At 45.9% G+C, this 15,775-nt stretch overlaps 1 protein-coding gene across 1 annotated transcript in view; it reads right to left on the bottom strand.

Moving 5' to 3' along the window:
* Positions 1–717: 717 nt before the first annotated feature.
* The window catches only part of oprl1 (opiate receptor-like 1), a 63,365-nt gene continuing 48,307 nt past the window's right edge, over positions 718–15,775 (bottom strand). The window contains exon 4 of the mRNA XM_036947816.1: positions 718–4,012. Within this exon, the coding sequence (XP_036803711.1) occupies positions 3,486–4,012 (527 nt within the window). The 3' untranslated portion in view covers positions 718–3,485. The remainder of the gene's footprint in view (positions 4,013–15,775) is intronic.

The raw sequence follows: 15,775 nt of genomic DNA, 5'->3' as shown, positions 1-15,775 counted from the left end.
AACAGATTCTGGGAGCCGCACAGTACTACATAGAGCCATGACTACATGGAACTCTATTCCACAGTACTACATAGAGCCATGACTACATGGAACTCTATTCCACAGTACTACATAGAGCCATGACTACATGGAACTCTATTCCACAGTACTACATAGAGCCATGACTACATGGAACTCTATTCCACAGTACTACATAGAGCCATGACTACATGGAACTCTATTCCACAGTACTACATAGAGCCATGACTACATGGAACTCTATTCCACAGTACTACATAGAGCCATGACTACATGGAACTCTATTCCACAGTACTACATAGAGCCATGACTACATGGAACTCTATTCCACAGTACTACATAGAGCCATGACTACATGGAACTCTATTCCACATCAGGTGTGGTGACTTGTCTTCCAACCAGGATTTTTGGTCGACCAAGTTACCGGAATTTTGCAACCCTAATCCAGACAAGTCTGAATGTCCGTTAGCGGGTTATTCAGCAATGCACACCATCTCCTGACTAGCATTTTTTTGTTTTAGTTTGTAGCAATAATTCATGGAAACGGATGGACCCAGCTAACTGCGCTCTCAGAAGCATGAGGTAAAACAGGTAAAACCTTATTTTGAGATGAACTATCTTTTTCAGTGGTTATTCTATGTGGGTTGCTAATACAGGTTATATTACTACTGAAGAGAATAAAACAAAAACAAAGGAAGCTTCCCATCAACACCATTTTATTCATACGCAGATTAAAAATATACAATTTTCAAATTTAAGCTTCAGCAAATGTTCTTTAGCATCAACAACAAGCTGGCTAGCATATCAACTGTCTTTAGCATCAACAACAAGCTGGCTAGCATATCAACTGTCTTTAGCATCAACAACAAGTTGGCCAGCATATCAACTGTCTTTAGCATCAACAACAAGCTGGCTAGCATATCAACTGTCTTTAGCATCAACAACAAGCTGGCTAGCATATCAACTGTCTTTAGCATCAACAACAAGTTGGCTAGCATATCAACTGTCTTTAGCATCAACAACAAGTTGGCTAGCTTATCAACTGTCTTTAGCATCAACAACAAGTTGGCCAGCATATCAACTGTCTTTAGCATCAACAACAAGTTGGCTAGCATATCAACTGTCTTTAGCATCAACAACAAGCTGGCTAGCATATCAACTGTCTTTAGCATCAACAACAAGTTGGCTAGCATATCAACTGTCTTTAGCATCAACAACAAGCTGGCTAGCATATCAACTGTCTTTAGCATCAACAACAAGTTGGCTAGCATATCAACTGTCTTTAGCATCAACAACAAGTTGGCTAGCATATCAACTGTCTTTAGCATCAACAACAAGCTGGCTAGCATATCAACTGTCTTTAGCATCAACAACAAGCTGGCTAGCATATCAACTGTCTTTAGCATCAACAACAAGTTGGCTAGCATATCAACTGTCTTTAGCATCAACAACAAGCTGGCTAGCATATCAACTGTCTTTGGCATCAACAACAAGCTGGCTAGCATATCAACTGTCTTTAGCATCAACAACAAGTTGGCTAGCATATCAACTGTCTTTAGCATCAACAACAAGTTGGCTAGCATATCAACTGTCTTTAGCATCAACAACAAGCTGGCTAGCATATCAACTGTCTTTAGCATCAACAACAAGTTGGCTAGCATATCAACTGTCTTTAGCATCAACAACAAGCTGGCTAGCATATCAACTGTCTTTAGCATCAACAACAAGTTGGCTAGCATATAAAATGTCTTTAGCATCAGCAAATTAAGCATTCATTAATAATAATAAATAGCTATGTAAAATGCAGTTCATGAGTAAACACACTGTTACAATCTTCATTACAGCAACAACCATTTATGCAAACACTGTTTATCTCTTTTAATATTAATTACAACAACATTTTTTTTGCTAGATTTGGCTTTTTTGAGAATTTTCTGTTGACATTCAAGTGGTCTGGAAATGTAAACTAATGGAAATACTCTGATAACTTTCCCAGAATTCCGTTATTCCAGAAAAACCTGGTTGAAAGATTCCAGGAATCAGGAGGGAATAAGCAGGACATCTGGAATCCCCAAACCAATACTTTTTGGGAAAGTTACCAGGATTTTGCAACTTTAGGAAAGATTCTACCGGCACCTCCTGTACACAAACAGCACGCATACAGACTCAAGAGGCAAATATACACCAATAACATGATTCATATATAAAGACAGAAGTCTCAGAAGTGTTTTAGATAGATGACTGTAACAATACTTATATACTTTTACATACCTTTATATAGCATGTCTATATATATACAGAGTAACACCACCATAAAAATAGAATGAATATAATTAATTATATTTATATACACCACCACGTCATATATAATTATATATTTGAATTTTGCTGCACTTTTGTTTTTCCCTTTTTAAGTAAAATCTTACTTTTAAGACTGTGCTGCTCCAAAACACTTTGTAATACAAAATATTGTTGCTTTTTTCTTTTTTTTTTTACAGGACGACAAGCTAAAATCTGTATACGTGGAAACCTCAGGCAGCATCGTCATCTCAATGATTTATTTCACCGGTAACAATGAATAAAGGCTTCAAACAAGCAAGTCTCTGTTACTGATGTGTTGCCCGTTCCTACACCTGCAAGGTGATAGGAAACAAACAGTAAAGCACCATCAATGACTAACACGCTCTATCCAGGATGGTGGATAGCATTTATAACAGACTTTGTATCTAAGGCCATGGAGATAAGGAGGATAAGTTGTTCCTCGCCAACAAAATAAAACAGAAAACTACACAAAGAAACCTCCACTTACGGTAATTACTTACAGCATAGAAACAGACCAAAAATAAAGCATCTGTACAACAATAGGAACAACAAAATGACAACAACATCATTAATCAACCAATCAACATTGGGCTCAGAGTGGAGAGAAACGTGCGCAAAAACAAAACACTGTCGACTTTTCCTGGAAATCGTCCTTGAAGCACACAGACCTAAAGTCACAGACCTAAAGTCACAGACCTAAAGTCACAGACCTAAAGTCACAGACCTAAACTCTAAGCTTTAATCGGCCCGAAAAATGATCAATCAACTAAAATATGACAAAATGACATCCATGTTTACCAAAGACATAGAGAAGTAGAGCCCCTTAGTCCCGAGTAGAAAGTCTGTTAGAATACATGACCCTGCTGTTCGCTCCGGCACAGATCCGGGTCAGGCACCAACCAGGCCATTCGCACATTGCCCCTGCCCCGGGCTACCTCTGGCCCCCAGGCTCTGCCCCTGCCCCGGGCTACCTCTGGCCCCCAGGCTCTGCCCCTACCCTGGCCCGTCCCCGTTCGGCCCCAGCCCAGGGGGCCGACGCGCTGCTAGAGGGTAGTGATCTGCGTGAGCTCTGTGTTGGAGTTCCCTGTCCCTTGGTGGTGATTGTTCTGGGGCTCCTGGCAGACCAGGGGCAGCTCCACGCCTAGTCATGCGGGGTTTGTATTCCCGTCCGCCGTTTTGCAGTTATAGGCAACTTCCCGGGCGATGCTCCTCATCCGACCAGACTGCTGCCGGCTGTCCAGGCGGAACGGACCCGGGTGGCAGAACTCCCTGAAGCACCTCTTGAAGTTCTCGTCCAGGAAGGCGTAGAGGACTGGGTTGAGACTGCTGTTGACGTAGCCCAGCGCGATACAGAAGTGCATCAGGGCCATGGTGAGGAGGCTACCCAGGTTGAAGCCCAGCAACTGGGCCAGAGCCATGATCTGGATGGGGGTCCAGCAGACCACGAAGGCTGCCACTACGACCAGGACCATACGGGTGATGCGGCGAAGGTTACGGTCCTTCTCCTTGGAGCCGGACAGGATGCGGACGCTGCGAAGGCGATTGACCATCAGGCTGTAGCAGACACTGATGATGGTAACCGGGATGAGGAAGGAAAAGAGGAAGACGCAGGTGCCGAACACCGGGTCCCAGTAGCTACGGGGGTCTGGGAGGACTATGTTACACTCTATACCTAGGAGAGAGACAGGAGACATGGTTAGGGTTAGAAACAGGACATAGGGGTTAAGGTTAAGGTTGGACATAGAGTCCCATTAGCTACGAGGGTCTGGGAGGACTACAGTACACTCTAAACCTGGGAGGGAGACAGGACAGAGGGTTAATGTGAGGGTTAGGACATGAGGGTTAGGACAGAGAGTTAATGTGAGGGTTAGGACATGAGGGTTAGGACAGAGGGTTAATGTGAGGGTTAGGACATGAGGGTTAGGACAGAGGGTTAATGTGAGGGTTAGGACATGAGGGTTAGGACATGAGGGTTAGGATATGAGGGTTAATGTAAGGGTTAGGACATGAGGGTTAGGACAGGAGGGTTAGGACAGTGGGTTAGGACATGAAGGTTAGGACAGTGGGTTAGGACATGAGGGTTAGGACATGACGTTTAGGACATGAGAGTTAGGACATGAGGGTTAATGTAAGGGTTAGGACATGAGGGTTAGGACATGACGTTTAGGACATGAGGGTTAGGACATGAGGGTTAGGACAGGAGGGTTAGGACATGAGGGTTAGGACATGAGGGTTAGGACATGAGGGTTAGGACATGAGGGTTAATGTAAGGGTTAGGACATGAGGGTTAGGACATGTGTTTAGGACATGAGGGTTAGGACATGAGGGTTAGGACATGAGGGGGTTAGGACAGGAGGGTTAGGACATGAGGGTTAGGACATGAGGGTTAGGACAGGAGGGTTAGGACACGAGGGTTAATGTAAGGGTTAGGACATGAGGGTTAGGACATGAGGGTTAATGTAAGGGTTAGGACATGAGGGTGAATGTAAGGGTTAAGACATGAGGGTTAGGACATGAGGGTTAATGTGAGGGTTAAGACATGAGGGTTAATGTGAGGGTTAAGACATGAGGGTTAATGCGAGGGTTAAGACATGAGGGTTAATGTAAGGGTTAGGACATGAGTGTCTGAACTGGAACGAATTGGAATGAATTGCAAAAATCCCTGAAGCTGGAGATTTATATCTCCCTCACTAACTTTAAACATCAGCTGTCAGAGCAGCTTACCGATCACTGTACACAGCCCATCTGTAATAGACCATCCAACCAACTACCTACCTCATCCCCATATTTGTTTTGGTTTTTCTGCTCTTTTGCTCACCAGTATTTCTACTTGCACATCATCATCTGCACATCTATCACACCAGTGTTAATTGCTAAATTGTAATTACTTCGCAACTATGGCCTATTTATTGCCTTACCTCCTTACCTCCTTACCTCCTTACCTATAATAATAATAATTTAATAATTTTGCACGCCCAATTTTTCAGTTTTTGATTTGTTAAAAAAGTTTGAAATATCCAATAAATGTCGTTCCACTTCATGATTGTGTCCCACTTGTTGTTGATTCTTCACAAAAAAATACAGTTTTATATCTTTATGTTTGAAGCCTGAAATGTGGCAAAAGGTCGCAAAGTTCAAGGGGGCCGAATACTTTCGCAAGGCACTGTATTCTATTGTGGATTAACTTTCATTCACAAAACCATGCAACATAGAAATAAATTCCATCGCACAAATCCAAAACGGAGTCATTCTGGTCCCCCCCCCCTCCCTCGAGGTATAATCTCTTAATCTCTGACATTTGCTCAGACATTTCCACAGCCTGCCTTTCAAAACTGCCTCTCTAAAACCCGAGCAGCTGGGAAAACTCAGACAGATCCTATAGCTCTTTAATTACGAAAGCTAAATTCAGTTCAGTGGAATTGTTTTTAACAAACCCTGGCAGCTGAAGGAAGCAATCCTGAACTTCAAAAGACAATGTATTAGTTGCTATTTAAAAAATAAACACTTCACATCATTGATGTTTAGAAGAAGACTCTTTCTTTCTCTTTGGTGTGATTATGACCCCCCCCCTTTCAACCCCCCCCCCTTTCAACCCCCACCCCCCTTTCAAACCCCACCCCCCTTTCAAAAAACCCTATCTAGCCTGCTTTCCAAAGTCATTTTCCTATACAGTAGCTACAGTCAACTTTACATTGGGAAGTGAAATCTATGAATCAATTTTCTTAGTGCCGTGAGACTATCAGGAATGACCCACAGAGTATTACACTAGGATGAAAAATACTGATCCCATGGATAAACAGCGCAGCTTGGTAAAGCTGGGTATTGGACATTTGTCTTTGAACAGAGTCTGCTAACACTTCAAGGAACAGAAACATTATCCTTTGAGAGTTACAGTTATATCTCTCTCTCTCCACCCTCTCTCTCCCTGCTCTCTCTCTCTCTCTCTCTCTCTATCCCCCTGCTCTCTCGCTCTCTCTCTCTCTCTTTCTCTCTCTCTCTCTCTCCGCGCTCTCTCTCTCTCCCCACCCCTCTCTCTCCCTGCTCCCTCTCTCTCTCCCCCTGCTCGCTCTCTCTCTCCCCGCTCTCTCTCTCTCTCTCCCCACCCCTCTCTCTCCCTGCTCTCTCTCTCTCTCTCTCCCCACCCCTCTCTCCCCCTGCTCTCTCCCCACCCTCTCTCTCTCCCTGCTCTCTCTCTGCCTGCTCTCTCTCTCCCCACCCTCTCTCTCTGTCTATCTGCGCTCTTTCATTTCATTGTTGGCGACCCTCTCATCTCTGCAAAATGGAGCGTTATCTCACCAGAGCTCTGTCATTTAGAAAAGCCTTATTGGAATCAATTTCTCATCTCTCTGTGTCCTCCCACTCAGTGACCTGTTGGTTTGACACAAACACACACACACACACACACACACACACACACACACACACACACACACACACACACACACACACACACACACACACACACACACACACACACACACACACACACACACACACACACACACACACACACAGGTCGGTCTCGGGGCGTCTGCTCTGCCTGTTACTGGGCTCAATACCCAGTCGCCAGGTACCAATCATCTCAGCATCAGTTAGGGTCAATCGCTCCATCCCTCCATCCATTCCTCCATCCCACCATGGGTGAACACCTATCCATCACTCCATCCCTCCCTCCATCCCTCCCACCATCCCACCATGGTTGAACACCTATCCATCACTCCATCCCTCCCTCCATCCCTCCATCCCTCCCTCCATCCCTCCCTCCATCCCACCATGGGTGAACACCTATCCATCACTCCATCCCTCCCTCCATCCCTCCCACCATCCCACCATGGGTGAACACCTATCCATCACTCCATCCCTCCCTCCATCCCTCCCGCCATCCCACCATGGGTGAACACCTATCCATCACTCCATCCCTCCCTCCATCCCTCCATCCCTCCATCTCACCATGGGGGAACACCTATCCATCCCACCATCCCTCGCTCCATCCCACCATGGGTGACACCTATCCATCCCTCCATCCCTCCCTCCATCCCACCATGGGTGAACACCTATCCATCCCTCCCTCCATCCCACCATGGGTGAACACCTATCCATCACTCCATCCATCCCACCATGGGTGAACACCTATCCATCCCTCCCTCCATCCCACCATGGTTGAACACCTATCCATCCCACCATGGGTGAACACCTATCCATCCCACCATGGGTGAACACCTATCCATCCCACCATGGGTGAACACATATCCATCCCTCCATGGGTGAACACCTATCCATCCCACCATGGGTGAACACATATCCATCCCTCCATGGGTGAACACATATCCATCCCTCCATGGGTGAACACCTATCCATCCCTCCATGGGTGAACACCTATCCATCCCACCATGGGTGAACACCTATCCATCACTCCATCCATCCCTCCATGGGTGAACACCTATCCATCCCACCATGGGTGAACACCTATCCATCCCTCCATGGGTGAACACCTATCCATCCCTCCATGGGTGAACACCTATCCATCCCACCATGGGTGAACACCTATCCATCACTCCATCCATCCCTCCATGGGTGAACACCTATCCATCCCACCATCCCTCCATCCCTCCATCCCTCCATCCCTCCATGGGTGAACACCACTTCATCACCATCACCACTCTGGATATGACACCTACTTATATTAACTGTAAGATGTAATTGATGTTATATATTATTATTATTATTAAATATTGTTATATATAACTATTATTATATATTATGTTGTAGAGCAGGAGCTTAGCCAACAGACAGTTACAGTCCAAACTGGAGACGACAAGTGGCTGGATTAGGACCTGCACCACTTCCTGTGTGAGGTAGGGTCATACTCTACAGATGTTCCTCTTCCTGTGTGAGGTAGGGTCGTACTCTACGGATGTTCCTCTTCCTGTGGATGTTATATATTATTATTATTATTAAATATTGTTATATATAACTATTATTATATATTATGTTGTAGAGCAGGAGCTTAGCCAACAGACAGTTACAGTCCAAACTGGAGACGACAAGTGGCTGGATTAGGACCTGCACCACTTCCTGTGTGAGGTAGGGTCATACTCTACAGATGTTCCTCTTCCTGTGTGAGGTAGGGTCGTACTCTACGGATGTTCCTCTTCCTGTGTGAGGTAGGGTCGTACTCTACGGATGTTCCTCTTCCTGTGTGAAGTAGGGTCGTACTCTACAGATGTTCCTCTTCCTGTGTGAGGTAGGGTTGTACTCTACGGATGTTCCTCTTCCTGTGTGAGGTAGGGTTGTACTCTACGGATGTTCCACTTCCTGTGTGAGGTAGGGTCGTACTCTACGGATGTTCCTCTTCCTGTGTGAGGTAGGGTCGTACTCTACGGATGTTCCTCTTCCTGAGTGAGGTAGGGTCGTACTCTACGGATGTTCCTCTTCCTGTGTGAGGTAGGGTTGTACTCTACGGATGTTCCTCTTCCTGAGTGAGGTAGGGTCGTACTCTACGGATGTTCCTCTTCCTGTGTGAAGTAGGGTCGTACTCTACGGATGTTCCTCTTCCTGTGTGAGGTAGGGTCGTACTCTACGGATGTTCCTCTTCCTGTGTGAGGTAGGGTCGTACTCTACGGATGTTCCCCTTCCTGAGTGAGGTAGGGTCGTACTCTACGGATGTTCCTCTTCCTGTGTGAAGTAGGGTCGTACTCTACGGATGTTCCTCTTCCTGTGTGAGGTAGGGTCGTACTCTACGGATGTTCCTCTTCCTGTGTGAGGTAGGGTCGTACTCTACGGATGTTCCCCTTCCTGAGTGAGGTAGGGTCGTACTCTACGGATGTTCCTCTTCCTGTGTGAGGTAGGGTCGTACTCTACGGATGTTCCTCTTCCTGTGTGAGGTAGGGTTGTACTCTACGGATGTTCCTCTTCCTGTGTGAAGTAGGGTCGTACTCTACGGATGTTCCTCTTCCTGTGTGAGGTAGGGTTGTACTCTACGGATGTTCCTCTTCCTGTGTGAGGTAGGGTTGTACTCTACGGATGTTCCTCTTCCTGTGTGAGGTAGGGTTGTACTCTACGGATGTTCCTCTTCCTGTGTGAGGTAGGGTCGTACTCTACGGATGTTCCTCTTCCTGTGGATGTTATATATTATTATTATTATTAAATATTGTTATATATAACTATTATTATATATTATGTTGTAGAGCAGGAGCTTAGCCAACAGACAGTTACAGTCCAAACTGGAGACGACAAGTGGCTGGATTAGGACCTGCACCACTTCCTGTGTGAGGTAGGGTCATACTCTACAGATGTTCCTCTTCCTGTGTGAGGTAGGGTCGTACTCTACGGATGTTCCTCTTCCTGTGTGAGGTAGGGTCGTACTCTACAGATGTTCCTCTTCCTGTGTGAAGTAGGGTCGTACTCTACAGATGTTCCTCTTCCTGTGTGAGGTAGGGTTGTACTCTACGGATGTTCCTCTTCCTGTGTGAGGTAGGGTTGTACTCTACAGATGTTCCTCTTCCTGTGTGAGGTAGGGTTGTACTCTACGGATGTTTCTCTTCCTGTGTGAGGTAGGGTTGTACTCTACGGATGTTCCACTTCCTGTGTGAGGTAGGGTCGTACTCTACGGATGTTCCTCTTCCTGTGTGAGGTAGGGTCGTACTCTACGGATGTTCCTCTTCCTGTGTGAGGTAGGGTCGTACTCTACAGATGTTCCTCTTCCTGTGTGAAGTAGGGTCGTACTCTACAGAGTTCCTCTTCCTGTGTGAGGTAGGGTTGTACTCTACGGATGTTCCTCTTCCTGTGTGAGGTAGGGTTGTACTCTACAGATGTTCCTCTTCCTGTGTGAGGTAGGGTTGTACTCTACGGATGTTCCTCTTCCTGTGTGAGGTAGGGTTGTACTCTACGGATGTTCCACTTCCTGTGTGAGGTAGGGTCGTACTCTACAGAGTTCCTCTTCCTGTGTGAGGTAGGGTTGTACTCTACGGATGTTCCTCTTCCTGAGTGAGGTAGGGTCGTACTCTACGGATGTTCCTCTTCCTGTGTGAAGTAGGGTCGTACTCTACGGATGTTCCTCTTCCTGTGTGAGGTAGGGTCGTACTCTACGGATGTTCCTCTTCCTGTGTGAGGTAGGGTCGTACTCTACGGATGTTCCCCTTCCTGAGTGAGGTAGGGTCGTACTCTACGGATGTTCCTCTTCCTGTGTGAAGTAGGGTCGTACTCTACGGATGTTCCTCTTCCTGTGTGAGGTAGGGTCGTACTCTACGGATGTTCCTCTTCCTGTGTGAGGTAGGGTCGTACTCTACGGATGTTCCCCTTCCTGAGTGAGGTAGGGTCGTACTCTACGGATGTTCCTCTTCCTGTGTGAGGTAGGGTCGTACTCTACGGATGTTCCTCTTCCTGTGTGAGGTAGGGTTGTACTCTACGGATGTTCCTCTTCCTGTGTGAAGTAGGGTCGTACTCTACGGATGTTCCTCTTCCTGTGTGAGGTAGGGTTGTACTCTACGGATGTTCCTCTTCCTGTGTGAGGTAGGGTTGTACTCTACGGATGTTCCTCTTCCTGTGTGAGGTAGGGTTGTACTCTACGGATGTTCCTCTTCCTGTGTGAGGTAGGGTCGTACTCTACGGATGTTCCTCTTCCTGTGGATGTTATATATTATTATTATTATTAAATATTGTTATATATAACTATTATTATATATTATGTTGTAGAGCAGGAGCTTAGCCAACAGACAGTTACAGTCCAAACTGGAGACGACAAGTGGCTGGATTAGGACCTGCACCACTTCCTGTGTGAGGTAGGGTCATACTCTACAGATGTTCCTCTTCCTGTGTGAGGTAGGGTCGTACTCTACGGATGTTCCTCTTCCTGTGTGAGGTAGGGTCGTACTCTACAGATGTTCCTCTTCCTGTGTGAAGTAGGGTCGTACTCTACAGATGTTCCTCTTCCTGTGTGAGGTAGGGTTGTACTCTACGGATGTTCCTCTTCCTGTGTGAGGTAGGGTTGTACTCTACAGATGTTCCTCTTCCTGTGTGAGGTAGGGTTGTACTCTACGGATGTTTCTCTTCCTGTGTGAGGTAGGGTTGTACTCTACGGATGTTCCACTTCCTGTGTGAGGTAGGGTCGTACTCTACGGATGTTCCTCTTCCTGTGTGAGGTAGGGTCGTACTCTACGGATGTTCCTCTTCCTGAGTGAGGTAGGGTCGTACTCTACGGATGTTCCTCTTCCTGTGTGAGGTAGGGTCTTACTCTACGGATGTTCCTCTTCCTGTGTGAGGTAGGGTTGTACTCTACGGATGTTCCTCTTCCTGTGTGAAGTAGGGTCGTACTCTACGGATGTTCCTCTTCCTGTGTGAGGTAGGGTTGTACTCTACGGATGTTCCTCTTCCTGTGTGAGGTAGGGTTGTACTCTACGGATGTTCCTCTTCCTGTGTGAGGTAGGGTTGTACTCTACGGATGTTCCTCTTCCTGTGTGAGGTAGGGTCGTACTCTACGGATGTTCCTCTTCCTGTGTGAGGTAGGGTCGTACTCTACGGATGTTCCTCTTCCTGTGTGAGGTAGGGTCGTACTCTACGGATGTTCCTCTTCCTGTGTGAGGTAGGGTTGTACTCTACGAATGTTCCTCTTCCTGTGTGAGGTAGGGTCGTACTCTACGGATGTTCCTCTTCCTGTGTGAGGTAGGGTTGTACTCTACGGATGTTCCTCTTCCTGTGTGAGGTAGGGTCGTACTCTACAGATGTTCCTCTTCCTGTGTGAAGTAGGGTCGTACTCTACGGAATGTTCCTCTTCCTGTGTGAGGAAAGGTCGTACTCTACAGATGTGGTAGAGCATGGACCTGTAAGAGTCAGATATTATGGCATTCAAAAATACATTACATTAAACAGTTTACACTAAACATTTTACAGTAAACATGTCATTCAGACACTGTATAGCACAGTAGATATGTCATTCAGACAGTGTATACCACAGTAGATATGTCATTCAGACACTGTAAACCACAGTAGATATGTCATTCAGACACTGTAAACCACAGTAGATGTCATTCAGACACTGTAAACCACAGTAGTTATGTCATTCAGACACTGTATATCACAGTAGATGTCATTCAGACACTGTATACCACAGTAGATGTCATTCAGACACTGTATACCACAGTAGATATATCATATTACAATTTTGGCCCGTTCCTCCTGACAGAGCTGGTGTAACTGAGTCAGGTTTGTAGGCCTCCTTGCTCACACACACTTTTCAGTTCTGCCCACAAATATCCTAGGATTGAGGTCAGGGCTTTGTGAGGGCCACTCCAATACATTGACTTTGTTGTCCTTAAGCCATTTTTCCACAACTTTGGAAGTATGCTTGGGGTCATTGTCCTTTTGGAAGACCAGCTTGCAACCAAGCTTTAACTTTCTTACTGATGTCTTGAGATGTTGCTTCAATATATCCACATAATTTTCACTCCTCATGATGCCATCTATTTTGTGAAGTGCACCAGTCCCTCCTGCAGCAAAGCACCCCCACAACATGATGCTGCCACCCCCACAACATGATGCTGCCACCCCTGTGCTTCATGGTTGGGATGGTGTTCTTTGGCTTGCAAGCCTCCCCCTTTTTCCTCCAAACATAACAATGGTTATTATGGCCAGACAGTTCTATTTTCTTTTCATCAGACCAGTGGACATTTCTCCAAAAAGTACGATCTTTGTCCCCATGTGCAGTTGCAAACCATAGCATGGCTTTGTTATGGTGGTTTTGGAGCGGTGGCTTCTTCCTTGCTGAGTGGCCTTTCAGGTTACGGCAATATAGGACTCATTTTACTGTGGATATAGATACTTTTGTACCCGTTTCCTCCAGCATCTTCACAAGGTCCTTTGCTGTTGTTCTGGATTTTAATTTGCACTTTTCGCACCAAAGTACGTTCATCTCTAGGAGACAGAACGCGTCTCCTTCCTGAGCGGTATGATGGCTGCATGGACCCATGGTGTTTATACTTGCATACTATTGTTTGTACAGATGAACGTGGTACCTTCAGGCTTTTGGAAATTGCTCCCAAGGATGAACCAGACTTGTGGAGGTCTACAATTTTCTTTCTGAGGTCTTGGCTGATTTCTTTTGATTTTCCCATGATGTCAAGCAAAGATGCACTGAGTTTGAAGGTAGGCCTTGAAATACATCCACAGGTACTCAAATTATGTCAATTAGCCTGTCAGATGCTTCTAAACCCATGACATCATTTTTTGGAATTTTCCAAGCTGTTTAAAGGCACAGTCAACTTAGTGTATGTAAACTTCTGACCCACTGGAATTGTAATACAGTGAATTATAAGTTAAATAATCTGTCTGTAAACAATTGTTGGAAAAATGAATTGTGTCATGCACAAAGTAGATGTCCTAACTGACTTTCCAACACCATAGTTTTTTAAGAAGAAATTTGTGGAGTTTCTGAAATGACTCCAATCTAATGTGTATGTAAACTTCTGACTTCAACTCTAGCTGCCCATCAAGCTAGCAGAGTTTATTGAGGGCTTGAAGGTGTGGTTAGCCATTGTGGCTAGGACCGCAGATAGCCACAAACCCGGGACAGTCTCGAGGGACAATCAAAGTGGAACAGCACGGTTGTGGACAGAATTGCAGAATCTCCACATGAGACCTGGACAGACTCTGAGGACAAAGTGAGGGAAATGATCTCTGAGAAATTGAAGATGAGGTGGAGTGCGCCCCCAGGACTTGAAATCCCACCGCTGGCCCAGGCCAATAGTGGTCAAGTTCCTGAGGTTCAAGGACAATGTAGCTGTTTTGGAAAGTGCCAAGAACTCTTCCTCAACTACCCTGCACCAAAAGAGGAAACATATCCATGAAAGATGCCAGAGCGCGTGGAGACATTGCTTCCGTCTTCTGTCCTCCTCCCAAAAGCCTGGAAGGGATGAGAGAGCCAAGCCTATGGTTTATAGCTTCAACCCCTGCAGCGCACACACACACACACACACACACACACACACACACACACACACACACACACACACACACACACACACACACACACACACACACACACACACACACACTCTCACACACAAATTGATTAATGGACTGCTGAATGTATAGACATCCTTCTCTTGCTTTGTCTGCTCTTTTCAATATTATGTCTATCTCTGACTCGCTACCCAGGAAATGGATGAAAATAGCCCATATTAATCTACTGTTGAAGTCGGAAGTTTACATACACTTATTAAGAAACTAACTGTTAGAACTAAACTCAGCAAAAAATATATATATTTTATTTTCCGCAAACTTAACATGTGTACATATTTGTATGAACAGAACAAGATTCAACAACTGAGAAAAAAAATGAACAAGTTCCACAGACATGTGACAAACAGAAATGGAATAATGTGTCCCTGAACAAAGGGGGGGGATACTGAATAACAGTCAGTATCTGGTGTGGCCACCAGCTGCATTAAGTAGAGCAGTGCATCTCCTCCTCATGGACTGCACCAGATTTGCCAGGTCTTCCTGTGAGATGTTACCAAGGCACCTGAATGTTCCAGGACATTTCTGGGAGGGATGGCCCTAGCCCTCACCCTCTGATCCAAATGGTCCCAGACGTACTCTTCGCTGGCCATGGCAGAACACTGACATTCCTGTCTTGCAGGAAATGATGCACAGAACGAGCAGTATGGCTGGTGGCATTGTCATGCTGGAAGGTCATGTCAGGACGAGCCTGCAGGAAGGGTACCACATGAGGGAGGAGGATGTCTTCCCTGTAACGCATAGTGTTGAGACTGCCTGCAATGACAACAAAACAACAAAACCACAACCACAACTCAGTGAAGAGCACTTTTTGCCAGTCCTGTCTGGTCCAGTGACGGTGGGTTTTTGCCCATAGGCAACATTGTTGCCGGTGATTTCTGGTGAGGACCTGCCTTACAACAGGCCTACAAGCCCTCAGTCCAGGCTCTCTCAGCCTATTGTGGACAGTCCGAGCACTGATGGAGGGATTGAGAATTCCTGGTGTAACTCAGACAGTTGTTGTTGCCATCCTGTACCTGTCCTGCAGATGAGATGTTCGGATGTACCGATCCTGTGCAGGTATTGTTACACGTGGTCTGCCACTGCAAGTACGATCAGCTGTCCTCCCTGTCTCCCTGTAGCGCTGCCTTAGGCATCTCACAGTATGGACATCGCAATTTATTGCCCTGGCCACATCTGCAGTCCTCATGCTTCCTTGCAGCATGCCTGAAGCACGTTAACGCAGATGAGCAGGGACCCTGGACATCTTTCTTTTGGTGTTTTTCAGAGTCAGTAGAAAGGCCTCTTTAGTGTCCTAAGTTTTCATAACTGTGACCTTATACAATGACCTGCCACTGGCATTAAACAAAGCATGTGTGTCCATGTATGCTGATGTTTCAACCATATACGCATCAGCAACCACAACTAATTAAGTCACTGAAAC

Source organism: Oncorhynchus mykiss, chromosome 16, assembly GCF_013265735.2.
Source record: "Oncorhynchus mykiss isolate Arlee chromosome 16, USDA_OmykA_1.1, whole genome shotgun sequence".
In the NCBI taxonomy this organism is placed as follows: Eukaryota; Metazoa; Chordata; class Actinopteri; order Salmoniformes; family Salmonidae; genus Oncorhynchus; species Oncorhynchus mykiss.
The sequence above is the reverse complement of the archived record's forward strand: the minus strand, read 5'-3'. Positions and strand labels throughout refer to the sequence as shown.